Source organism: Alternaria arbusti, assembly GCF_024043155.1.
Source record: "Alternaria arbusti strain BMP 1465 chromosome Unknown scaffold_23, whole genome shotgun sequence".
In the NCBI taxonomy this organism is placed as follows: Eukaryota; Fungi; Ascomycota; class Dothideomycetes; order Pleosporales; family Pleosporaceae; genus Alternaria; species Alternaria arbusti.
Window position 1 is genome coordinate 160,369 of NW_026249963.1, and position 24,129 is coordinate 184,497.

The 24,129-nt window shown below is 53.7% G+C and overlaps 11 protein-coding genes across 11 annotated transcripts; 5 read left to right on the forward strand and 6 right to left on the reverse strand.

The window, feature by feature from the left end:
- Nucleotides 1-299: 299 nt before the first annotated feature.
- J4E86_010594 (uncharacterized protein) lies at nucleotides 300-2,369 on the forward strand (the record flags this gene model as incomplete). Its single annotated transcript, XM_051451091.1, has 3 exons — nucleotides 300-472; nucleotides 521-1,548; nucleotides 1,597-2,369. 3 exons carry the CDS (start codon nucleotides 300-302, stop codon nucleotides 2,367-2,369), a joined length of 1,974 nt encoding a protein of 657 aa, XP_051297754.1.
- Nucleotides 2,370-2,909: 540 nt separating this feature from the next.
- Nucleotides 2,910-4,948, forward strand: J4E86_010595 (uncharacterized protein; the record flags this gene model as incomplete). Its single annotated transcript, XM_051451092.1, has 3 exons — nucleotides 2,910-4,120; nucleotides 4,370-4,593; nucleotides 4,782-4,948. The coding sequence occupies 3 exons, from the start codon at nucleotides 2,910-2,912 to the stop codon at nucleotides 4,946-4,948; spliced, it is 1,602 nt and encodes a 533-aa protein (XP_051297755.1).
- A 459-nt stretch (nucleotides 4,949-5,407) lies between these two features.
- On the reverse strand, nucleotides 5,408-6,170 carry 60S (60s acidic ribosomal protein P2; the record flags this gene model as incomplete). Its single annotated transcript, XM_051451093.1, has 4 exons — nucleotides 5,408-5,738; nucleotides 5,788-5,837; nucleotides 5,931-5,986; nucleotides 6,146-6,170. The coding sequence occupies 4 exons, from the start codon at nucleotides 6,168-6,170 to the stop codon at nucleotides 5,408-5,410; spliced, it is 462 nt and encodes a 153-aa protein (XP_051297756.1).
- A 193-nt stretch (nucleotides 6,171-6,363) lies between these two features.
- J4E86_010597 (uncharacterized protein) lies at nucleotides 6,364-7,236 on the forward strand (the record flags this gene model as incomplete). The annotated part of the gene is made up of 1 exon (XM_051451094.1): nucleotides 6,364-7,236. The coding sequence occupies one exon, from the start codon at nucleotides 6,364-6,366 to the stop codon at nucleotides 7,234-7,236; it is 873 nt and encodes a 290-aa protein (XP_051297757.1).
- A 1,459-nt stretch (nucleotides 7,237-8,695) lies between these two features.
- J4E86_010598 (uncharacterized protein) lies at nucleotides 8,696-9,943 on the forward strand (the record flags this gene model as incomplete). The annotated part of the gene is made up of 2 exons (XM_051451095.1): nucleotides 8,696-9,492; nucleotides 9,550-9,943. The coding sequence occupies 2 exons, from the start codon at nucleotides 8,696-8,698 to the stop codon at nucleotides 9,941-9,943; spliced, it is 1,191 nt and encodes a 396-aa protein (XP_051297758.1).
- A 769-nt stretch (nucleotides 9,944-10,712) lies between these two features.
- On the reverse strand, nucleotides 10,713-13,615 carry J4E86_010599 (uncharacterized protein; the record flags this gene model as incomplete). The annotated part of the gene is made up of 3 exons (XM_051451096.1): nucleotides 10,713-10,762; nucleotides 10,815-13,504; nucleotides 13,593-13,615. The coding sequence occupies 3 exons, from the start codon at nucleotides 13,613-13,615 to the stop codon at nucleotides 10,713-10,715; spliced, it is 2,763 nt and encodes a 920-aa protein (XP_051297759.1).
- A 1,325-nt stretch (nucleotides 13,616-14,940) lies between these two features.
- Nucleotides 14,941-15,438, reverse strand: J4E86_010600 (uncharacterized protein; the record flags this gene model as incomplete). Its single annotated transcript, XM_051451097.1, has 1 exon — nucleotides 14,941-15,438. The coding sequence occupies one exon, from the start codon at nucleotides 15,436-15,438 to the stop codon at nucleotides 14,941-14,943; it is 498 nt and encodes a 165-aa protein (XP_051297760.1).
- Nucleotides 15,439-16,579: 1,141 nt separating this feature from the next.
- On the reverse strand, nucleotides 16,580-17,257 carry J4E86_010601 (uncharacterized protein; the record flags this gene model as incomplete). Its single annotated transcript, XM_051451098.1, has 1 exon — nucleotides 16,580-17,257. The coding sequence occupies one exon, from the start codon at nucleotides 17,255-17,257 to the stop codon at nucleotides 16,580-16,582; it is 678 nt and encodes a 225-aa protein (XP_051297761.1).
- Nucleotides 17,258-17,870: 613 nt separating this feature from the next.
- Nucleotides 17,871-18,614, reverse strand: J4E86_010602 (uncharacterized protein; the record flags this gene model as incomplete). Its single annotated transcript, XM_051451099.1, has 1 exon — nucleotides 17,871-18,614. One exon carries the CDS (start codon nucleotides 18,612-18,614, stop codon nucleotides 17,871-17,873), a length of 744 nt encoding a protein of 247 aa, XP_051297762.1.
- Nucleotides 18,615-20,419: 1,805 nt separating this feature from the next.
- SDH2 (succinate dehydrogenase complex, subunit B) lies at nucleotides 20,420-21,503 on the forward strand (the record flags this gene model as incomplete). Its single annotated transcript, XM_051451100.1, has 4 exons — nucleotides 20,420-20,465; nucleotides 20,524-20,922; nucleotides 20,976-21,127; nucleotides 21,180-21,503. The coding sequence occupies 4 exons, from the start codon at nucleotides 20,420-20,422 to the stop codon at nucleotides 21,501-21,503; spliced, it is 921 nt and encodes a 306-aa protein (XP_051297763.1).
- A 386-nt stretch (nucleotides 21,504-21,889) lies between these two features.
- J4E86_010604 (uncharacterized protein) lies at nucleotides 21,890-23,071 on the reverse strand (the record flags this gene model as incomplete). The annotated part of the gene is made up of 1 exon (XM_051451101.1): nucleotides 21,890-23,071. One exon carries the CDS (start codon nucleotides 23,069-23,071, stop codon nucleotides 21,890-21,892), a length of 1,182 nt encoding a protein of 393 aa, XP_051297764.1.
- Nucleotides 23,072-24,129: the final 1,058 nt, after the last annotated feature.

Below are 24,129 nucleotides of genomic sequence, written 5' to 3' on the forward strand. Positions count from 1 at the left end.
ACCGGCGGGGCCGCATGAATCCCTCGTGATAGCCATCTTGACTTTCTGCGTCTTTCTATGGCAGAAGTGTCTCGCTCGGCGCTTCTTTATATAATCAGGACGGTCATGGATAGCGGCTATCACCCGCAATCCACCAGGCGCAATCTCATCCCGACGATAGCCAGCTTTCGACTCAAGTAGCTCCCGCCTCCCTGCAGGGTTTGAATCAACAGTTTTAGACGATATATCGCCTGTCCTGCCCCATACGTTCTTCTTGGTCGCGCCTGCTCCATCTGTCGTGACGCCCTGACGTACTCACCATGGATAACAGAGGGAAGCAGCCATCCGCCTGGAGCGCCTACGACTCCAACCGCCCATCCATCGACTCAGATACGGAGAGCCATGTGCAGTGGGACGAGCTCTCGAGGCGGCCCAGTGGAGAGAGCAATGCCGGGAGGTGGACGGGCACCGCGGGAGAGCTGCGCAGGCGGAGGTGAGCATATCGCGCCGTTCGCGTGACACGGCAGCTAACAGAAAGCAGGTCTTCCGTAGGACAGCAGATTAGCGCGCTGGGCGAAGTTGGAGGCGTCAACAGCATCAACAACTTTGCGCGATCGTGGCAGCGTGCAGCAGGCTTCTTCGAGATCACCCCCGTGCGCCCTTCCTTCCGCGTCGAGACAGACGACGAAGACGGCGACGACACAGAGGAATCCGACTTCTCGCGCAGCGGATTGCCCACACCAGTACCCGACCAACGATCCGCCCTGCGACAGGCCTTCCAGAACGAGGGCAGACGCGCATCCGACAATGCCATCACAGACGAGGAGAATGGCGCGACCGAGCGGAGCCAGCTGCTGCCCAACGGCGTCGAACAGCGCCTGCGAGGGAGAGGGTCGAGCATCTTCCAGATCGAACCTTCGCTATCGTCACCCTTCGGCGCGAGTTATGGCACGGGATACGGCAGTCTGAGTTCGCGCGTCAACGAGTCGTCCATGCGCCATGCCGGCCGACTCTTCACAGAGCAACAGATGAAGGGCGTTGGGGAGCCAGAACAAGAACGAGAGCCGCTCCTGGTCAAGCAGGTTGAGGAGGATGGACACATTATCAACGTAGTTGTTGGTCAATCCACCCTACCCCAGACAATCTTCAACTCCGTCAACGTTCTGGTCGGCGTTGGACTGCTCACGTTGCCACTTGCGCTCAAGTACTCTGGATGGCTGATAGGCATGGTTTTCCTCGCATGGTCTGCCATAGTGACTGGCTACACTGCAAAGCTCCTAGCCAAATGTCTCGACGTTGATGGTTCTCTCATTACCTTTGCTGATCTTGCCTACGTCTCTTTTGGAACCAAAGCGCGAGTGGCCACCAGCATTCTGTTCTCGCTGGAGCTACTAGCAGCATGTGTAGCATTGGTCGTGCTTTTCGCTGACAGTATGGACGCTCTCATCCCCGGTTGGGACGTCTTCCAATGGAAGATTGTCTGCGGGCTGATCTTGATACCATTGAGCTTCCTACCCCTCCGCTTTCTGTCATTCACATCTATTTTGGGTGTAATGTCTTGCTTTGGAAGTGAGTCAATAACCACATGCTTCATATACGTCAGCTAACACGAAATAGTCACCCTCGCTATCTGGGTCGATGGACTTGCCAAACCCGACGCTCCCGGCTCCATTCGTCAGCCAATGACCCAATATTTGTTCCCCGACAACTGGATGACCGTGCCACTCTCGATTGGTCTACTCATGTCTCCTTGGGGTGGCCACTCTGTTTTCCCAAATATCTACCGCGACATGCGACACCCATACAAGTACAGGAAGGCCGTCAATGTCACCTACATCTTCACCTACTTGATCGATGTCGGTATGGCCTGTGCTGGTATCCTCATGTTCGGAGACGGTGTCAAAGAGGAAGTGACAAGCAACATCTTCCTCACCAAAGGCTTTCCTCAAGGCATATCCGTTTTCATCGCCATCTGCATCGCCATCATTCCGTTGACCAAGATCCCGCTCAACGCACGCCCTATCGTCAGCACGTTGGAAGTTCTCTTCGGTCTGGACACGCGCTCCCTGGCCATGTCCTCGTCCATCGACGGCATGAGCGGACTCACTCGAGGAGCGCTCAAGATCACCCTTCGCATCGTTACCATCGTCATATTCGTTATCATCGCAATCGTATTTCCTTCATTCGACCGCATTATGACACTCCTCGGCAGTGTCGCCTGCTTTAGCATTTGCATCATCCTACCCTTGGCGTTTCACTTGAAATTGTTCGGAAAAGAGATATCTAGTGGGGAGAAGACGATGAACTGGGTGTTGATTGTCGTCAGCACTATTATGGCTATCATCAGCACTGTTTTTGCATGCCTGCCCAAAGAGATGATTGGGGCTTAGGAACGAAAGTATGGAGATCATGACGATGTCGGAATGACAATAGTTGTCTGGTAATGTGTTTGTTTAGTAAAAGTTTGATATCCGGGTGCTAATAGGTATGGCGTTCTTGTGCATTTGGAGGGTTGTTCTCAATATGGAATATTATTTTGCATAGCATCAAGTGAGTTTGAGGTCTGCATTCTCCCAATGTGCTTCTCGTGTGTTGGTCAACATAGAGGCAAAACTGAACTCTGACGCTTCACCGCTTACTGGCTGTGTTTGCTCTCTCATCTTTTACTGCGATGGTATTTCCTCACCATCCTACTTAGACCGACTTATCTAGACCGCCTTGTCGATTGCCTGCCCCCCGATATCGCATCCGCCATCTTCAACCATGCACACATATATGTAGGCGGATTTATTCGATTTCCTGATATCTTATTGAGACACTTTCGGCGGACACTTGTGGAGGGAATTACCAGATTCGGCTGTTTCATTATACATTTTTATCTTTGGGATCTACAATATTCTTAATTCAACATCCGTTGCAACTAGCCAAGAATGTGGGCGGGTCTCAAATCACGCTCGATGAGGGTCTTGCTGTTGTTCGCAACTTCTGTTCTGGCTATTGTCCCCCCAGCCGCTCCTTCCAACACTACACTCGCATTCTTCACCAATTCTACCTTCGCCAACAAACTTCATTTCGATGCCGCCACCGAGCCGTTTACAGCAGCCGACGACGACCGATGGACACTGGCTGTCGCCCGCGGTGCCAAGCTCCTCCAAGGCATGAAATCCAGCGACGCTGAAGCCGCGGCTCTCTACAACCTAGGCACCACTGCGGAAAGTCCATTCGACGGTGATCTCGTCGCCAAGCTGCGTGAATGGGGCTACAACGATGCGAATGAAGCTCTCGCCAAACAGGCAGACCCAGAATGCGACTTCGACAGCTCTTCAACCCACCTGCTGAAGAGAGCCTTTGACGATCTAGGCATTGGAACTAAGAGCATGCGACAGGGTGGTCCAAACCAGTGTTTCAAAATCGAGCATTGCTACAGCCCAGCGGTGTTGAAGATAGATGGCGAGATGCCCGCCATAGATCATCAAATATACGAGGTGTGCGGCAAATACTACCGCGTTACGAACGCAGGCTTCAACATCGGCGCCAACTCACAAGCAGGCGCAATATACGCGAATTCTCTTTACTCCGCCGCAAAAGGAGCAAGTGTGCTGTGGGACCGCGTTCCCCTTGCCGATGAACTGCCTGCTATACGCAGTGCCTCGGACATGGCGTGGGCGTTCTGGAATCGCGTTCATACCAACAGGCGGAACTTTCAGAACATCAGGTATCTATTCGTTATGCTGATCGTCAATCCAGAGACGACTCGACACATCGAGCGTGCGCTGGGTACGCTGTCGCCACCGAAAGAGGATCCGGAGCGGTGGCCAGGACACGATTTTAGCATGGATACGGACGCTGGAAAAGCTCTATTGGGAAGTCCTGTTGGGAGATGGGCTGGCTACTTTCTCATGCAGCACAAAAGACGGTTGGGGGGTAACAAGTTCATCTCCAAGGTGAGAGTGTTCAAATCAGACGAAAAGGGTAACTGGCCCTATCTCTTGTTTTATGTTGCCGGTCCCACGGCATCTGCAGCGAGCGAAGAGGAAATTGCGGAGGGTGTTGATGTATACAATGAGACCCGAGTAGTGCGAAGAAGTGAAGATGGAAAACAAGTTGTTCGGGAGCATGTTCTAAGGATGACGCTGCCCAGGTAGTGTTTTGTTGTTGCTTCCATTCATGACATCGGACCTTTTGTCAATCTGGCACTTTGGACCTTGGAAAAGAGAGAGTATATAGAATGCGATATCATATCTAGAGACATAAGGAAGTCTGGCAAATCCAAACCTTGTGACTGCTCGTCTCACCCCAAAGGCTGACTAACGCGCATCGGTCCCTCCGCGGCTGAACCTCCGATGCGCAAAGCTTCAAGTACGTCAATCCACACAAAAACTACCTACAGCCCGCACTTGCAACCAGCCACACCGTCTTCGTCCTCCACCCGAATAACCTCCCGATACATACCGGCGCAGTCTCGCGACCACACATACACACAAGAGAAAAAGATGGATTCCCTAGGTGGTGGCGGTTTCGGCAATGCCGACTTGAGCAAGCTGTCCGACCGCGACAAGCAGGAACTGCAGCAATTCGCTATGAATGAGGGACAGAAGGCTAGGATTCAATCTTGTACGTCTTTTTATTCCTTTAAAAGCTCTCTTGCGACGAATTGAGTCTATGCACTATGCCTCTACCACCTCCCTCTGTGGATACAACCGCCCTCGACCAGCACACCCTCCACCCAAAGCCCTTCCTTCCCGCCTTCCCATGTCCCACTCCCATAAGTACCCATTCGCTAACTCGGCTTCTCCAAATAGCGATACACTCCCTCACCGACACATGTTTCCGCAAATGCATCCCCGCGGGTACCGTCAAGGCAGGCAAATTGGACAAGTACGAGGAGCCGTGCATGAGGCAGTGTGTGGATCGGTTCTTGGATGCGAATATGGTTGTGCTGAGGGAGTTGGAGAGGTTGAGGGGATAGATGGTGTATGGGAAGAGAGGGGAGGGGTGACACGGGAGTGTATGATAATGAGACTTGATGATCTGTACAACACTGCATAGCGGGAAGTGTCGGGTGTATGGCATTTGGAATGGAGATATGAGGTACATGATAGACATTGCGCTGCGTCCAGCATTGCATTGATCTCTCCTACCCAGCAAACTTTCATGGTTATTCGAATCTTTCTTTAATCGAAAGATCAAGCTATGTTGCAGGTCCAGGAATCACAATTCAGGAAAGAACGATGTCACAGCACGGAAATGTAAAGGTTGTTGAGGACCAAGTCCAACTTGGCGTCATGTGGAAATCTGATTCATTCGAGTCACCGTGACTACGTTTATCCCATGAACGCCCGCCATGCATATCACATCGCTTTTTCCATTGCCGGGTATAACCAGACCCTATCATGACCATGCCTTCCCTTATACAGAGACCACCTCTTTAAACGATGGCGAGCTTGGTGGCCGCAATGTCGAGAGCGTCGACATCGGCGGTGAGGCGGCAGAAAGCCTTCTTTGAGCCGTCGGGGCGGATCAGGGTGTTGATCTTGACGCAGCTGACGTCGTACTGCTTCTTGAGGGCGGCGGCGATTTGGCGCTTGTTGGCCTTGACGTTGCAGATGAAGACGAGGGTGTTGTTCTCCTCAATCTTCTTCATGGCCGACTCGGTGTTGAGAGGGTGGATGAGAACCTTCTCGGCGTCCATGCGGGGGGCATGGGGGACCGACTTGCGAGGGTACTTGCCGGCGCGGGACAGCTCGAGGGTCTTGGGGCTGCGACGCGTTAGCAGGCAACATCTCGCAGTCTTGGAGTCGGGCATACCGGTGGAAGCTGGTGTTCTTCCTGATCGCGCGCTTCTTGTTCGCATACGACTGTCATCTCGTTAATTGTGCCCATCACACGAGAAGTACAGCCCGTCAGAGGTATGTTTCTGACACGACTCAAGAGGATCAAGGGAGGCTTACGCCGCGGAGGGCCGCTTTGGCAGCAGCATTGGCCTGCTTGCCAGTCTTGGTAGGGGCTGTCAATAATGTTAGCGATGAGCGCAATGGGAGGGTCGCTGATCGAGGCGCATTCGCAAAGTTCCCTTTTTCCACAGGCTGCTGCCGCGGTCCGGTGCCACTTTGCGACATTTATGCTCGTCCTCGATTTCGCGGTTGCGGTGTTTGCGTTGACGTACTCTTGGATACGGCCTTGGGTCCCATTTTGGCGGTTGTGGTGGTCCTGGAGTTAGTGTCGAGAGTCGCAATCGAAAAGTTGTGGTTTTTGCTCCGGCTACAAGTCGAGTGTGGGAAGAAAGCACGCTAACACGCTAGCGCCAAATCCTTGCATCTGAGCTCTCGGCGTCGCTCATCCATCACCTTACCTCAGCCATGTGACTGCAACATCAAAATCGTCATGACCGTCAAAAAGCGCCAAAAGACTCTGTCGCATGGTCGACCACCCGTCAGCAAGCCAAAAGAGCGGATGACCTCGGAGCGCTCCAGGACTATCATTCGCACCCATCACCGACTACAAAAGGAGCATGCAGCAGCCTTGAAGAAAGGGGATGTGAGCTCGGCAGAAGAGATCGCGCGAGCTATCGAAAAGAATGGAGGCATCAAGATGTATCAGGCTGCAAGCAAGCAAGGTCAGGCGAAAGACAGGGGTGGTGATTCTAGCAAGCTGTTAGTCGACTGGCTCCAGCAATCCAAGGTTTTGGACCCCAAAGCACGGGATCGTCGTAGGGCTGGCGACGCCGAACTCAGATGTCTCGAAGTTGGAGCTTTGTCAACCAAGAACGAGATCTCCAAGTACGCAAGCGTCATCGACATGACGAGGATCGATCTGAACAGTCAAGGGCCGGGCATCGAAAAGCAGGATTTCATGGAGCGCCCACTTCCTACATGCGACGATGAGCGCTTCGATATTATCTCCCTATCTCTTGTACTCAACTATGTTCCGGATGCAGTTGGTCGAGGCGAGATGCTCAAACGTATCACCAAGTTCTTGAGAAAGGGCGTTGCATGGACTGAGACGGCCGATTCCGTGTTGCCAGCTCTATTCTTTGTTCTACCTCTACCGTGCGTCGACAACTCACGCTATCTCGACGAAGAGCTGTTTCTGGCAATCATGGGCGATCTAGGTTTTACGATGAGATTCAGCAAAAACACTTCAAAGCTGTGCTACTACTTGTTTACCTTGACAAATGAGCCCAAGGCTACGACGGCTGAGAAAAGGAAGATCAGAGACGGACCGGGAATGAACAACTTCTGCATCGTTGTGGAATGAACGTCCAGATGACGGCAGCTTGTCATTAGTTGCTAGATTACGCCGTCCACAACTCTACTCGGCGACGAAGCAAGGCGAGAACGCGCTCAAGCGCGATTGGTTCATCATACAAGTCAAAGATGACCAGGACGAAAATACTCTCGTATTCTTTGCGAAGACCAAGATGTCGCGACATCGCAGCGGTTCTGGCTGGCATGGCCCTGTTCCAAGCGGAGACTTCGACGTGTGTGCTGTCACTGCGACTACGACAATTCTGGCTACACCCGAATGCAAGCGACTTCTCAGCGAACAATCTCTCTGGAAGGAGCCGATATTTAGATTGACGGTAGGAGTACCACTGACGCCATCGCGGGGCTGTTATTGTATGCTCTAGCCTGTTGTACTTGTATGGGGAAGGCTTCGGATCCACATCTACGCATCCTTACATCCGTTTATGGATTCACAGTTCTGATATGGTCAACAGTCTACAGATTGGGTTCCATCTAAGCGCAACGTGGAGAACGCGGGATCATGTAGCAGGTTCGTCGACGATGTTGCGGGCGTCTACCGAGTCAACAATATCCACCGGACCATCACCGGACTACGCTCGGTATTTCGTGTAATATATACACTGGTTCTAGACTCACTAGTAGTTACCACGCGACTGTACTACACGGCCGATAAAGTCCCGAAGTGCCACAAATCGGTTTCCTTGAAACGCTTTGGTTCCCGAATTAGTATCGCATAGCCACACAACACACTTGCGGCGTTACTGCTAAACAACGCATCATGCTACGGCTGCGCAACAGGCAGTTGTAGAACGTCGCTTGCGGTGTTCTACTTTTCAAAATCCGGTTCCCGGCAGCGAATTTCAAAAATACTGCGTGTTCCCGTCTTCTCATCTCACGCATGTTTGATCGCCTTTTAGCGCATCCTACGGCTTAGCGCCACACGACTCACAATGCCCCCAACTCATCATACCAAGCATTGACACAAGCATTTTCTGAAACGGACTCTGACTTGCTCAACCCCAAACGCCCGTCAATCAACGGATGCATATCACTGGGGCTGGACTAGAAAAAGGCGAGAAGCGCGTGGGTACCTGGCCGGCATTTTCCCGCTACGTTCGGTGGGTCGAGACAACGGAATTGGTGATCAAGAGATGAGCTTATTCGCATTCCTCCCGAGCGCAAATTTCCACATGTTAGTTTACTGCGTGGCGCTGCGTTGGGTTAGTCAAGTAAAATGAGATGTAAGCGTTGTTTGAGGCCTTTATGTAGGGCGGGGACGCCCTTTCGTAGAGCTTCAAGCTTCTGGTAACTCTCTCAACACGAAGTCGAACTTCCATCTTTTTTTGCAAGCCGCTGAGCTGCTGCCATTCATTACTTGGACTCGTTGATACGATCCTACACAGTCTTTTCCAACAAGTCGTCGTTCGAATTCCATCTTCCGTCACTCCATCAAACAGTCATCAGACACCATGAAGTCCACCTTCTTCTCTCTTCTCCCCATCGCGGGTCTCGCTGTTGCTGAGTCCGTCTGCTCCCAGCAGACTGTCACCACTACCGCAACTGAAACAGTGTACGAGACTGCAAAGCCCGTGGATGTTGCCGACGCCACCGCTAGCAAGTCTGGCGCTTGCTCCTCCAGGAGCACTGTCTACACCACCACCTACGAGAAGGTCTACGTCACTGTCACTCCCGGTGCTGGCTCTGCTACTCCCGACGCTGTCGAGGATGTCACATCCACTAGCACCAAGGAGATCCTCACCACCGTCACCGTTCACCCAACCGGTGCTCCCTATGGCAACGCCACGACCTCTGCTCTCTTCAAGCCTGCAGGATCTTCCAGCTCGCCCTCCTACCCTACCATGAGCGTTCTCCCGACCACCAAGCTGGAATACAGCTCGCTTGCCTACACTCCGATCCCCCAGAGTGAAGCATCGAGGTCCTATGCTGCCGCCCAGTCATCCAGCGCTGCCGCAGTGCCTGCCTCCGAGTCCAAGGCTCCAGCTCCTGCCGCATCCCAAGCCGCGGCTCCCGCTGACAAGGCTGCCGTCTCATCTGCCGCCTCCAAGCGCGGCGAAGCCACTTTCTACGGCGGAAACACTGAGGGCGGAATGTGCTCTTTCGTCGGCTACACCATCCCCGCCGGCCTCTACGGCACCGCGCTCTCCGACTCCAACTGGGACAACGGCAACGCCTGCGGTGTGTGCGTCAGCGTAACCGGCCCCAACGGTAACAAAATCACTGCCATGGTCACCGACCAATGCCCAGGGTAAGCAACCTCCCTTGACAAATTCCCACAAGAAACCCCCTACTAACTCCACCACAGCTGCGGCCCCAACCACCTCGACCTCTACCCCGACGGCTTCGCCAAACTGGCAGAGCCCTCCAAGGGCATAATCAACGTCGACTGGACCCCCGTCCCCTGCGGCATCACCACCCCCATCGTCCTCAAGAACAAATCCGGCACTTCGAAGTTCTGGTTCAGCATGCAAGTCATGAACTCCAACGTGGCCGTCTCCAAACTCGAAGTCTCCGTAGACTCTGGCAAGACCTGGCAGGCGACTACCCGTAAGCCGTACAACTTCTTTGAGAACCCGGCTGGCTTTGGCGCGGATAGCGTCGATGTTAAGATTACGAGTGAGGGCGGTAAGGAGATTGTGGTCAAGGGCGTTAGTATTGCGGCGGATAGTAAGAAGACTGCTGGTGGCAACTTTGCTTAGAGTGCAGTGAGACTGAGAGAAAGGGAAGAGAAGAGGGGTTTGGTTGATGGGCTTGAGGTTTTTGATGATGGATGATTCTTTTTGATTTAAGCGATACCCTTCTTGATGCCTTGTTGATTCGTTTCTAAATATCTTTCGTGGTATATATCTTTTTGTTTGCAGCGTGGACTGCAGTTGCCATTTGAATGGATAAAATGGTGTCATCCTTTGGCTTTCGAAGTGCTTATGTGCTACATTGTGCTTAAGTCTTGTCCAAGTTCCTGTCTGTCTAAGCTAGAGAACGACATTATATAGCCGCGACTTTGCAGTTGGAGGCTGGCATACCTTACTATAACTTCGCACTGACGCGACGCCAACGGGATCGCTGTTCATGAATATCAAGAGGCACACCCGAGGTAGCTCGATCTACGGCAGTCCTTCACACAAGCCTCGATGGCCGTTAGTCGTGCACGTATTGATGAAGAAAGATAGACCTCGACACACTCACATCGTCGCACAGATCAACAGCAAGATCATCATGATGACGATTCTAGGTTCCGTATTGAGAGTAGAAAAGATCTATCATAGGAAAAGACCAACCGGACTCCACCCATGCTTGACATTCATTCGTGCGTAACATCCCTTTCGCAATCCCTTCATTCCAAAGTAAGTTCCCCGTGCTTTCGTTACCATTACCAATCATCAGGTCATAAGGAGGGTATCGAAATGCGCTAGACATATCCCGTCGATGGTTTCATCTTCGCTCACTCGTTAGAGGTGTTTCATCGTTTCAGGGTGTACGAGGGTTCTTCGCGAGTTTGCTCAGGGCGCCGAGAAGACCTGCGGGATGTGTTAGTGGAGTCTTGTTAGAAAATCAAGAATGCGAACTTACCGGTTGCGCCGTTGGGCAATGTCGACATGGCGATTGAGTTGCGATCACCGACGGTGACGGTCTGAACATTGGGAACCTTCCATTCCTCCTTCAACTGCTCTGCCCAGCGGAACACACCCTCATCACTCCGGTCGTTTCCAGCGGCAAACACAAAGTCAGGTCGACCCTTCTCAGGGTACTTGCTGAAGATGTATTGTGAAGCGGAGGCCTTGTCAAAGTCGATCGGCTCAATGACAACTGAGTCCTTGGTGGGAACCGCCTTTATGCGCTGCTGCTCGCATGCATCGTTAATGTGGTTGGCACAGTCACCAGCATGTCGGCTTGCGGAATCATCCTTATCGTTGGGGGCTCTGTAGTGGAAGATCATGGAGCAGTGGCGCTCTTCAACCCAACTACCCTCGACACGCTCGAGGTAGTACTGCAAGATGGGCTTGACGGAGTCTTTCCATTTCACAGTCTTCTCTTCGTCGGGAAATTGTATCCACTCTTTCGCGCTGGGTTCGCGCAAGAAGCAACCATTCTCCGCGATGAGACCGAGACCTCGCACGCGGTTAAAGATAAGCTCAGTCTCTCGAACAGTACGTCCAGTCATGACGTAAACATCGTTCTTTTCATCAGCAACAAGGTCGTTCAGCACGACAATGACACGCTCGGTGTTCGCCAGGACGGTGTTGTTAACAGATCCGTAGGATGCGAGGGTGCCTTCGTAGTCGAGTACAAAGAGTCGTCGCTGAGATGCCTGGTAGGTACGCGCAAGATTGCTGGACGAAAGACGGGGAATGGACATGGTGTCGCGCTTGAACTGCTCCTCGTGGACCTTTGAGAGATGGCAGCTGAGGTTGTTAACCCAGAAGTCACCAGTCTGGTGCATAACCGTATCGCGCAACTTGGTATATCTGCGTTCCTTTTCGGAATCAGTCATCTCCAAGGCGACCTTGAACGCTTGTGCGATGCTGTTGTAGTCCCAGGGGTTCACAGCCAAGTCGGCACCTTGGAAGACTGAAGCACTTCCGGTGAACTCACTGAGGATGACAGGACCGTGCTTCTTCGGACTCGCGCGACCGTCCTGGCAGATGACGAATTCGTGGCAAGTAAGGTTCATGCCTTCACGAAGACTGGTAATCGCGAGGGCATCGGCAATGGAAAGAAGCGCGAGATATTGCGAAAAGGCGATATCCTGCCTCAGGAAGACGAGAGGGTTGTGCGTCAAGGTTGAGTGAACCGCGTCGATGCGAGTGACGATCTCTGAGACGGTTGCAGCGAGTTCAGTGTCTTCGGTGGTAGATGTGGCGACTTGGATCATAACAACCTTGTCTTTCCACTCGGGGTTCTTGTTGAGGAACAACTCGAACGCTAACAGCTTCTGCCTGACACCACGGATGTTGTCGAGCTTGTCGCGAGCAACGATGACCTTCTTGCCTTCGTACCGCTTCTGCATGGTCTGGATCCACTCCAACACCTCAGGTTCTTCGCGGGCCAGGGCGAGAGCGCGAGGATCAATACCGATAGGCGATGAGTGTACGTTGACGAAGCGGTTCTCAAGTTGGACACCGTCCTCAGTAGCCTCGACGGAGAGAATTCGACTGCACGTCTGCAGGAAGTGGTGGGAATACTCTGGTGTCTGGAAAGCGACTAGGTTCGCCCCGAGCATGCCGTTGAGCAGCTCCTTCCGCGCGGCCAAGCAGCGGAAGACCTCGGAGGAGGGGAACGCAGTGTGGAGGAAGAAGCCGATCTGTGCATCTGGAAGCTTCTCGCGGATCATCTGTGGGACCAGACACAGGTGGTAGTCGTGGATCCAGATGACATCTCCGCGCTTGTAGTTCTTGACGACCTTGTCGGCAAAGGCCTGGTTGACCTTGACGTAGAAGACCCATGAGTGGTCGAGGAAAGCCTTGCTCTTGGGGTGGTCGGGAATGATGTAGTGGAAGACTGGCCACAGGATGGTCTTGCAGTAGTGCGCATAGTGGCCATCGAAGTCCTTATCGCTGACGAAGACGGTGAGGGCGTCCTGCTCCTCCTCGAGCTTCTCGTAGATCTCCGTCTTCTTCTCCTCGTTCAAGCTGTCTGTGGGGAATCCGATCAAGCCGACGGTGATGGTGTCACTAATACATTTGTTGTCCACGGCACAGCGCAGCGCGTTGGTCAGGCCGCCGTTGCCCTGGACAGCTGGCACGACGGAGTACTCGGTGGCCCATCGCGGGTCCGTTGTAGGCTTGCCGGCGTGAGAGCCCTTCATGCGCTCCTTCTGGGCCTGCGCCCGCTCCTGCGCCTTTGCGTATTCGAGGATGGTGTCGGGAGGCGCTGGCTCGGCCCTGGACATGGGCTGGTTGAAGAAGAGACCGGTAGTACCCCATTCGGGGACATGGGCATCGCTACGTACCAGGCCCCGGGGGTCTGCTGGCTTGGGGAAGTGAGTGGCCGCGCTGGGCTGGCCGGGCGTGAAGAAGTCCTCATGCTCCGTCATACGCATGGGCGTCTTGGGCAGCTGGATGTGTGTCGGCGGCGCCCGCTTAAGGAGGCTCGGAGTCTGCTCTTCAGTTGCATTCTTGCTGACGGGCCGCGATTTGGCTATGCTAGTAGCGGAGGACTCGCGGGCGGTCTCGCTCAGCTTCGGGGGAGCGGCGTCTGGCGGGCTTGGGGGGTTGGACTTGGACTCGTGGAAGTCGACGGTATACGGGAGGAAACTAGCGCTGTTAAAGGGCGAACGTGGTGCAGATTGGAATCATAGTGCGCTATCTACAGGTTGATTCAGGCTGACAAGTGAAAAGCGGTACCTACAGGGAGACGACGTGGGTGGTCATGTTGGGCAGCAGTCTGGCGTGGGCGCCCGCTGGTCAGAGATTGAGGTTGTAGAAATGGTGGAGAAATGGCAATCAGATATAGGCGGGAGAAGCGGGTCCTGCGCAATGGCTTGGGGCAGACGAGGTGAAGTTATAGAGGCGGTGGGCGCGCGCAGTGAAATTTCCGGCAGCTTCGATCGATCGTGATGGCCTAGGTTACGCGTGTCGAGGCGGGCCCAAGCAAGAAAGCGCTGCCGGCGTGCTGGGCTGGGGGTTGGGCAAATTCAGGATATCTGGCTGCTGTTCCTGGATGAGGCGTGCGGCTTACGGCAAGGGGCGTACTTGATACTTTCGTGTCCATGGCCGCAAATTGCAAGATTTCAGCCCCGCGGTATGACGTACGGCCACACCGGCACGCACAGCGCGTTTGGTGGGCCTCTCCACCGTCGCACTGCAATCAGCGAAGGCCTTGACTCGACGACGGTCATCTTTACGCAAGTTGCACGGAAGACCGTCGTCAGACAGTGCCGGCGCCTGCTCTGCTAACCTGACAGCTGCGGGAGCTTCCCCATTTAGTCGCGCATCACTGTGCCCCGCCCGCCAATTAGACACACGCCGGCTCGTGCAACCGTTGGGGCCATGAACCATAGCCTGCCTCCGTCCTGCGCGCTGAATCTCCCGAAGCCAGTCGCCGTCTGTGCAGCCCGCGCACTTTGCAACCTTCACGTGAAGGCTCCCATCTCGATGGGGGTTGGTGGGAAAGTGTTGAGAGCGACTCCAAGGCTAGTGCGCCGTCATGGCATTTCAAAGAATCCGATAGTGCGCGCAGAATTCGATGTTGACCTGCAGCGTGACCCTCCCGCGGCTCACTCCCCCCACATGCTGCTATATTTTCCATGCATGCCGTCTGCAGAGACTTGACGAATCAGCCGTGCTGAACGCGCGCTTGGAATAGACGGGAAGATTGGAGAAACTACGTGTATGCTGCAGGCCTTGAAACTCTGACCGCGTAGAGCGTCTCACGCATATATCGAGATATCATGCTACCTGGAACCGACACAAACTTCGCCTCACCCTGCCACGGCCTGTCTCGGCCACAGTATATGCGCCAACATGATATTTCCTTGACAACCCGAACTTGTCGACTACGCGAACACACTGAAGACCGCATCGCTAGCTCTTAGTTCATAGAGCTGGACGTGCATGCATCATGTAAGGAACGTATCAAGCAAGAATCTTCACTCCAGCATGTAGGCTTCGTTGGGCTGACCATGACATACTGCATGCAACCAGATCGAACCGTAATATATATATGCATCTCAACGGTAGTAAGGTCACATCTCAGATCAAGCCTTTCTCGAAGCCTTCTTCGGAGCCTTCCTACCCTCAATCTCCTTCCTACTCTCCGCCCCCTCCCCAGGCACACCAAGCCCCACCAAATACGCCGCCCTCACAAGCACCGGCAGCACATTCAGCGAATTAGTAACAACATCCTTCTGGCTCCAGCTCCCCAGATCCAACACCCCCCTCGTCCCCATCTCACACCAAGCCGCATAGCAATGCCCCAAATCACACAGTATCAGCCCCAGCACAATCCACCACCACGTCTTCCGATCTTTCACAACGCGCATCAACACGCCTTCCGTGAAGGCGAAGAAGAGGTATGCGGATGCGAGTTGGTCGTACGCGATCTGCGAGTCGGGGTGGTACGCGGATGTGGACGGCATGAAGGTAAAGTATTCGGCGGGCGCCCAGTGGAGGTGGTATGTGCCGCCGAGGGCGAAGATGGGCTCGAGGTAGAGGTGCCAGAGGAGGTAGATGAAGGGCGTGTTTGGGGGCGCCATGGCGGGCTGTGTGGCTGCGGCGAGGCAGGGTTTGTGCAAGGGATGGTCGCTCGTTCCGTTGTGCTGGGTACAGTGAGGGTCTGGGATCTACGTGATGCGACGCGGTATAATGAAGCGCGCGATTGCCGTTCTTCGGAGGATATGAATCAACTTATGCGACACCAGCGCGCTCTGGTGAACAATGTTGATGACGTAGCTTAACAGCCCGCAATGCGAGGGTTCCGGTCACCGGGACAAGGGCATGCCAAGTTGCGGAGCGCCTGACCCTGCTACCACGGCAAGTAGCGGGCGGACGAGCAAAACGAGTCCGGAACATGCCAACACTGCAATCTACACTTGTTGGTAAACTGCCTTGTTGGGAAGTGTGGGCATGAAACGGACTTCCGGTGAAGATATGGTAATCGTCTCCCTTCGTTTCACGTCTGGCGTGGGTGCGAGTAACTTTTGGGTAACGAGGGATTAGAGGTCGAGAGTAGGTACTGGTAGACATGTCACGCGCGCGGCTTACAGGCGGCGCAACCAAGTCTACATGACAGCTTGGACAGGTGTAATAAAAAGACGTCAAAGCGGAGAAGCGCGGTATAGACCGTGGACAGTGTTGTAAGGTAATTACAGATTTAATTGACTCGCTCTGGGGCTTTATGGTCCCAGCAATGATGCGCGTGGATCATCGAAATAGATTATAATAATACATATCCGCCCAAAAACACGAAACGCTCCAAGAATGTAAAACTCCTTTCCTCCAAGCTGATTTCGCCCTGTGCATGTAGTACCCCAGCATGCGCCGATGAGAGGATGCTACCTGCCTGACTCCTGTTGCCCGACACGTCTTGTGACTGACCGGTGCGTGTTGGCCCTTCTTATCTTACGACTTCGCGGTTTGTCGGATTTCTGGTTGACCAGGAACATCGCTGAGCTCTGAAATCGCCCGCGAGTCGTCGATCAGGTTGTGGTGGCGATGCGCATCCCAGATGCGATTGTCCGACATGTTTGATGGACATGACATACCGCCTGACGGGTTGAAAGCACGGGTATGATGCAGGACGGCAGCGGACCCTGCAGGTGACAAAGGGTACCGTGGAACCTGGGGACCAGACCATTGCCCCGGGTCCACGACATCTTGTATTCCCAAATGCGTCCATCATTCCATCCTACCCTCTTGCACATACACGTTGTGAGGTCCCGCACCGCAGTGCAACGCGCCGCTCGCCAGCTGTGTGAACTTCGGGTCAATAACATCGACAAGACAATGTTCGACAAAGTACCGCGCCGCGAGTTCATTCGCTGCCAGCATGCTCGGGCAAGTCCCTACGACCTTTGTATCCTCGCCCAGGTCGCGGTTCTTGCTGCTGACTACCACATGATACGCTGACCGGCCGTCGTGCGCCCGCGGAATCAGCTTCTGCGAATACAGGGCATCGCGCAGGGCGAGCGGGTATGTGCTGATGTCGCCGGGGACGATGGCGGGTTCGGGGCGGCGATGGACGAGCTGCGGTGCGGCGGCCTGGAGGGGAGGGGGCTGCGACGCCTGGGAATAGGGATGAGGCTGTGGGTATGCCTGAGGAGTTGGGGGCGCTGGGCCGCTGACTACCGACGAGGTAGGAGCCAGCCGCGGTTGCTGCTGCTGATGCCGGAGCAGGAAGTCGCGATGCTCGTCGAGTTGTTTCCGCAGGGCGTCGCTCGTGGTCTGGAAGATGCGCTCCTGGACGCCTGGCCCGAGGTTGCGCGAATAGTGTCGCAGGTCGGCGCTGCAGTCGAGCTGCAAAAGGCTGTGTTGGCGATCGAAGCCATGCGAACGTGCTGGTGCTGTTGCTGTCATTTTCAGAGGGGCGGTTTGCGCGACTGGACACGGTTATAGTAGATGGTGATGAAAATCTGATATGATGTGCATGACGCGGATATTCGCAAATCTTGGAAAGGCCCGGAGCCATTCCCTCCCGTATTCGCGTCTCCACGTGATCTGGCGTGGCAGTATCACGACGCGAGGTGTGTGTTATTGCTTTTGGGCTATTGTATCGAAAATTGTTTTTGTTATACGTGTTGGTGCGTAGCTGTGCTACAGTACATCTGGGGCTTCTGCGCCAGAGCCATTCCTTGTACATGGGTCGTTACATGACGTCGTGAGATCGGTGGGCGTGAACATGAATAGAAACTGACGATGCTGCCGGGATACTCCTCCAACAAGATCGCGCCGAAACTCCATCAGTGCCCACCGTGAAACGCCATGCTAACAAAAAGGAATCAACCCACTATTAAAATCTCGTTAGAGAAACATCATACAATCAAACCCCTGATCGTCGTGTAAACATCGCCTAGGCGAAACCACCAACAGACCGCACGCGAGTGTTGTTACCGTTGCTAGGGGGCCATAACTCTGAACGTGGGACAACAATCTCACTTCACGGAGTTGTAGCTGACGCGCTTGACAAGCTTTAGAATCCGCCGCCGAAAGCATCGTTGGCCTCTTGCTGGAGGGCCTCGTAGTACTCGCAGAGGTCAGGGAACGCCACTATGGTCTGCTTGACCGGGAAAGGGATGTCGCAGACGATCTTCTCCCAGTCCTTGGGACGGTTGCGCACGACGCGGATGAGCTCTTCCATGCAGTTCAAAGACATGCTGCACATCTTATGAGCCCATCCCATGTCCACGGAACCGTTGAGATGCTCTAGATCCTGCGTAGCGGGGTTGATCAGGATAGACCAAACGAAGTTCTCGTGAGTGGGAGACGGCTCTACGGGCGATGTAGCAGGCGTTCTTCCGTAGGCTGCACCCATTTGGAAGAACCGCTCCCAGACCTGGTCGAAAAGGCTTGCGAAGGGGCTTGCTGGGACCCTGCTGCGAGAGTTTCCCGAGTCATACTGACCTTGACGGAAAGCTATCTCCTGTACAGCTAGATACTCGGGGATGTCGGTCAACGTGCGTGGGAACGCTGGCGCAGGGTTGACCATGGTGGATGGATGACGCTTGGACTTGCTGAACGACGCGAGACCGGATGAACGCCAGTTATCGGACCTCTGGCCCATGTGGGAGATGCCACGTTGTGAACCAGAGTCCTTGGGATGGTTGATCTTAGCCGGCGCTATCTTCTGGGTGTAGTCACCGTACTGCTGGGTGCCCTGGGGAGAAGTGAACGATGGAGACGCAAGAGAAGGCGGCATGTTTCCGTTGACTGTCATAGGATGAGCTCGCTGAGGAGTTGTTGGCTTCATGTATGTTAGTCACAGCCCCTCGACATGCTAAGGTGAAGCGAAACCCACAAGCTGCTGCTTTGCGTGTGGCATCTGGTTGTTGACTGGTCCTCGAGAAGCATTCATAGGACGGCTCATGGCATTAGTGTAGCTGAGCTGCGACGATGATCCTCCAGAAACGGAGTGTGAATCAGTGGACGCGCTTCCATTGGATCCGTCTTCTGCCACGGTAGGCAAGGACTGTTCGTCCCGCTCGAAGCGCGGACGGAGTGGACTGCCATAGCCACCAGTCGGGCTACCGCCTATGAACCTACCCTTGGTGGGTGTATGTGCCTCGAGGACTGTCAACAACAAGATTCCACAGCAGATGCAAGAGCAGACGAAAGAGAAGACGACTTACCTGAGGTGATGAGAGAGACATGACTTCCACAATCTTAGCAACAATGATGCGTTAACAGCGCTATAGCGGGTGCGGAAGGTGCGGATCTTGGGGCGACGCGACCGTGTGAGCGTGGTGCAGTGGCGGAGGGAAGAGGGTGGACGCGGCGACGAAAGGCCTCGCCAAGCTGACAGCTTGAGCAAACAGGCTTCTAAGAGATTCAGTCGCGATAAGGTGAAAGTGAGAGCTCAAAGTGGGGTTCCGGACCCCAGATTCTCGTCGTGCCTTCTGCTTTGGTAGTCCGCGTGGTGAAGGTGAGTCCACGTCCGGAAGAGGAAAGAGCGAAAACATGACACTGGCTTGCCCTCAAACCAGAGATTCGTCCCAAAGTTCAATTGAAAGCTGGTATAACACGAAATCCTTGTGGGGCATATCGAGAACTGTTGGTTTTATTATGGAAAACTACGACGTAGTGTGGAGCCATAAGGACGAGAGCACCTCATACAAGAAAAAAACTAAACAGGTCTACAGGCTACATTAAGCCAAAACCTTGCAAAGGCGGTGACCCAGTGCTAATGTAGGCTCCAGGCTGTTCAGCTTTTTCCTAGGTTGGCGTGAGAGTGCACACATGCGACCTCCACATTGGAAACATGAAGAGAATTTGCATTGCGTTTCATACTGAAATTGTGGAAGTAGGGCTTGGAACAGTGGGATTTTGACCTTAGAAGGCAGAGTAATCCCGGAAATTTGCGCGGTGATTGAGACAGAGCGACAGATGGAGCCTGGACTGCTGAAGAGTTTTGGCAGAACGAGAGAGAAGCGTTCGTGAGATTTAAGTGCAAGCACAGTACGTGCAAAGAAATCAACCCCAAGGATTTGGAACATCGGCTATTCCTGAGTGAGTCGGCGTTGCAAGAAAATTCTACCTCATCAAGGCCGATCGGCTATATGGCATATACCTCTAACGTCGGCGTGATATGAGTACAGCAAGCCACTACGATATTACCGACCTTACAGTCACTATGAGTACCAATACTGGCTATGCGCAATTGATCACACGAGCATAAAGAAATTGCTTGTAGCCGAAATCTTCGTGTGCGGGGACCTTGCTGAGCTTTGCGATCTATCGCAACATGACTTCTTCAAAGACGTGCGTTCTGGAAAGAACCACACTGGGCGAACGATCTTTATGTGCGAGATGACTGTCACAAGTCTTGACGTTTTCGACGATGATGTAGTGGCGTCGAAGGGCCGAAGAAGCCGGAATCGTCCGACGAACATGCGCGACCAATCACGGGTTGGCAGTTGTCATAACCGAGGAAGCTTGAGTGGCGCCCTGACGCTACAACTTCGATGATAGCAACACTTTGATCTTTAAGCCCCAGCCCGCACTCTCCACTCCACACCACACACAATGGCCTCCACACGCGCTTTCACCCGTCTGGCTACCCGGAGAATTGGTACGTACACCGTCCAGTGTCACCGCGATAGCTGAGCACTGCTAACGCTCTTCGACAGCCGTACGGCCGGCAGTTTTCTCCCGCGGCTTCGCCTCCGTAAACGACGTTCACGCCCGCGAGCCCATCTCCAAGACCGCCGAAAAGATTGTACCCGATGCGTCGCGATCACCCATCCCGGAGAGCAAGACATCGACGATTGAGGACCCCGAGGCCAGCGCAGATGCGAAGACCAAGACCTTCCACATCTACCGATGGAACCCAGATGAGCCGACCTCCAAGCCCAAGATGCAGTCGTACACGCTCGACCTGAACAAGACCGGACCTATGATGCTGGATGCGCTCATCAGGATCAAGAACGAGGTGGACCCCACCCTGACGTTCAGGCGGAGTTGTCGCGAGGGTATTTGCGGAAGTTGTGCCATGAACATTGACGGAGTCAACACCCTGGCATGTCTCTGTATGTGGAATCGCACCGTATGAAGGAGTTGGAAGGCTAACCGGATGTGACAGGCCGCATTCCCACCGACACAACCAAGGAATCTCGCATCTACCCGCTCCCCCACATGTACGTTGTCAAGGATCTCGTGCCGGACATGACGCTCTTCTACAAGCAATACCGATCGGTCAAGCCATACCTGCAGCGCGACACCGCCGCACCAGACGTACGTACACTCTTGGAAGTCGACCAATAGACATCTGCTAACAATCTCCCAGGGTCGTGAGTTCCGCCAATCCAAGGAAGACCGCAAGAAGCTCGACGGACTCTACGAATGCATTCTCTGCGCCTGCTGCTCAACTTCATGCCCATCCTACTGGTGGAACCAGGAGGAGTACCTCGGCCCCGCTGTCCTTCTCCAGTCCTACCGATGGATCGCCGACTCGCGAGACGAGAAGAAGGCCGAGCGCCAGGACGCTCTCAACAACAGCATGAGCTTGTACCGATGCCACACCATTCTCAACTGCTCAAGGACGTGCCCCAAGGGACTTAACCCTGCGCTGGCTATTGCCGAGATCAAGAAGAGCATGGCTTTCACGTAGAGTTTTTTTTGGATCGTTGTGGTAGAGGGGAGAACCATCGCATCTTGTTTGCTGGATGAACCTGCGATTTTGCGCAGAAGTTGATACTTTTTGAGCCTGATTTGTACTTTTTGAGATGTATATGCAACCAAATTCAAGCAATTACTTCACCATTCTATACCTGCGATTTGTACGAAGAGGGCTGTTTCTCTGAGCTTGCTCTTCATGCAACTTAAATCTCTCCTGACAATGGTAACGCACTTGTAGATTGTTAGAGAATTTACATTTCAAATTACGTTTGGTACGGTACCATAAAACTCGATAACCTTGTCCTTCATAAACTAGTCCGTGGTACTTTTCCATCATGCTCGATGTCATTGCCCTTATCTAACACCCTCATATACTGGTTATTCAGAGTCATGTTCCCAGGGGTTCTTCTTGGGAGCAGGATCAATCTCATACATCATCCACCCACTGAGCGACTGCAACGAATCCAGCTTCTTCTCCTCTGCCCCAGCATCGGAGTCATTGCTGCTATTGATCTCGATACCCAGCGATCCAGCGACCATCTTCGTCTTGTACTCGGTACCATTGTCGTTCACCAACACAGGCACAGAAGCAAAGCCGGACGGGATATCATCGGTATCCACCCGATGATACGAAACTCCGTCCAATTCCAACAGCTGCTTGTCGGATTCATCGACGTTCCAATCCTGCGTTCCTGTCTTCAGATTATACATGCACTTGCCCTCGTCGTCCCAGAAGCAGAATGCCGTTAGCCAGCCTCCCAGATATGACGGTCCGCTGCCGCCTCCGGAGCGATGGGCGATCTTCTGCCAGAAGTCGCGGGAGGCAACGGCCTGCTCCGGATCGAAAGTTGCGATGAAGTTGCGCAGAACAGGGCGAAGTAGATCAGCGAATGTACTCGCTTCGGGACCCAATTCAACGAGTTTCTCCAGCCTGGCGAGGATATCTTCGTAGTCCTCGCGTTCACCCAGTAGAGTGACAGAGGGAATGCCACACATGATACTCATTTTGTACGAGAAATACGCTTGCATCGTACCCATCATGAGTACTGCAGCTGTTGTGCGGTCGCTGACTGTGGTCGTGCTGAACGCAGGCATGATCCAATCGCGCAGATCGGGGTCCTTGACATTCTCCTGTATGAGTCCTGTCATGCGTCGAGCTAAGGCACCGATGTCCACGGAGTGAATACTGCCCACATCCTTGACCTCGAGCTCTTTCTGTCCTTGGTGCGAGACGAAATGGTCGCGTAGGGCTTCCGCATTGGCGTTGATGTAGAAGTTCAACTGTGAGAGAATTGCGAACCATACGTCTTCCGGGCGGATGGTGAGATGGTGGTGATAGCTGTATGCATCGAAAGCTGCGTGGACGAACCCGTTGTTCGAGCCCACAATGCATGACTTCTGGAGTTCATCAGCGGAGACCGAACTCCGGATTAGCCATTTGCAGGCCTGCGAGTCTCGTGAACTGGTATGTGCGAGGAGCTTTTCTGGGGTGTCGACATTGTGGGTTCGGCTGCGTGAGCTTTTGGATTCGTGGTCTGCGACTGTGAGGGTGGTTGGCATGGTTGCAGGAGTACGTGATGGATGATTTTGACTTTGACTTTGAACTTTTGAGATTATTTGAGGATGAGAAAGATGTGCGGTCTTTCATGTAGCTACGTTCGACTTTAATATGCATGCCGTGTGAGCTTCAGGCTGCTGCTGCCTAGGTATGCCTAGATCAGCCGATGTTCGTGGATTGGTGCCTTCCAACATCTCGATGCGCAGATGCGCAGTTGCTCAACGCTTCGCGGGGTAGTGGCGTGCCTCTTCTCCAACACCTCACTTTACAGCCACAAAGACCAATTGCATGCAATGGATTTCAACAAGACCGGCATATGAGATTGCGATACATTGATCGATTCACCACTAGGACCATCGGGAGCGTGTTGGCTCGCTCACAGAACTGACCAGACGATGCCGTCCCGCAGGTGGCTTCCGGTGGCCAATGATCTCGACTTAGAAGCAACGACTGCGCATCTGCGCTTTGCCCGCCACCATACGGCTGACAGCGTGCGAAAATCAGGACATCGGGCTGCAGTCTGACCAGCATAGCCAAGCATGTGGCGTCACAGCAGAGGAACCTCAACGACACGGCCGATCCAACGTCTACTGCAACAGCATACCTCATACAGCGAGTATCGAGAATGTCTAGCATCAGTCCGATAGTTCTTCCAGGAGCAACCGGAGGAGATAGATCATTGCCTGGATCTTCGGCGGAGATCGCACCAGATTGCTTGTACCACACGCTTCCTACCCCATTCTCTTTTCGCCTGATAGCGATCGTTGCTGTTGTTCCGAATCTCAACTGCGTGATGGAATCGTTTTCGCCGGATGAATACACTCCGCCTTACCAAGCTCTCAGTTACTGCTGGGGTTCCCCAAATCAAAGCGTCACTTTACGATGCAACGGATTCAAGCTGAGAATATCATCGAATCTGGCAGAAGGGCTTAGGAGGCTACACGCATACGCATCCTCAATGAAGACACCTTGGAAAGCATACGGGTGGTTCTGGGTCGATCAAATCTGTATCAATCAAGAAGACAACGTCGAGCGTACCCAGCAAGTTCGTATCATGCGG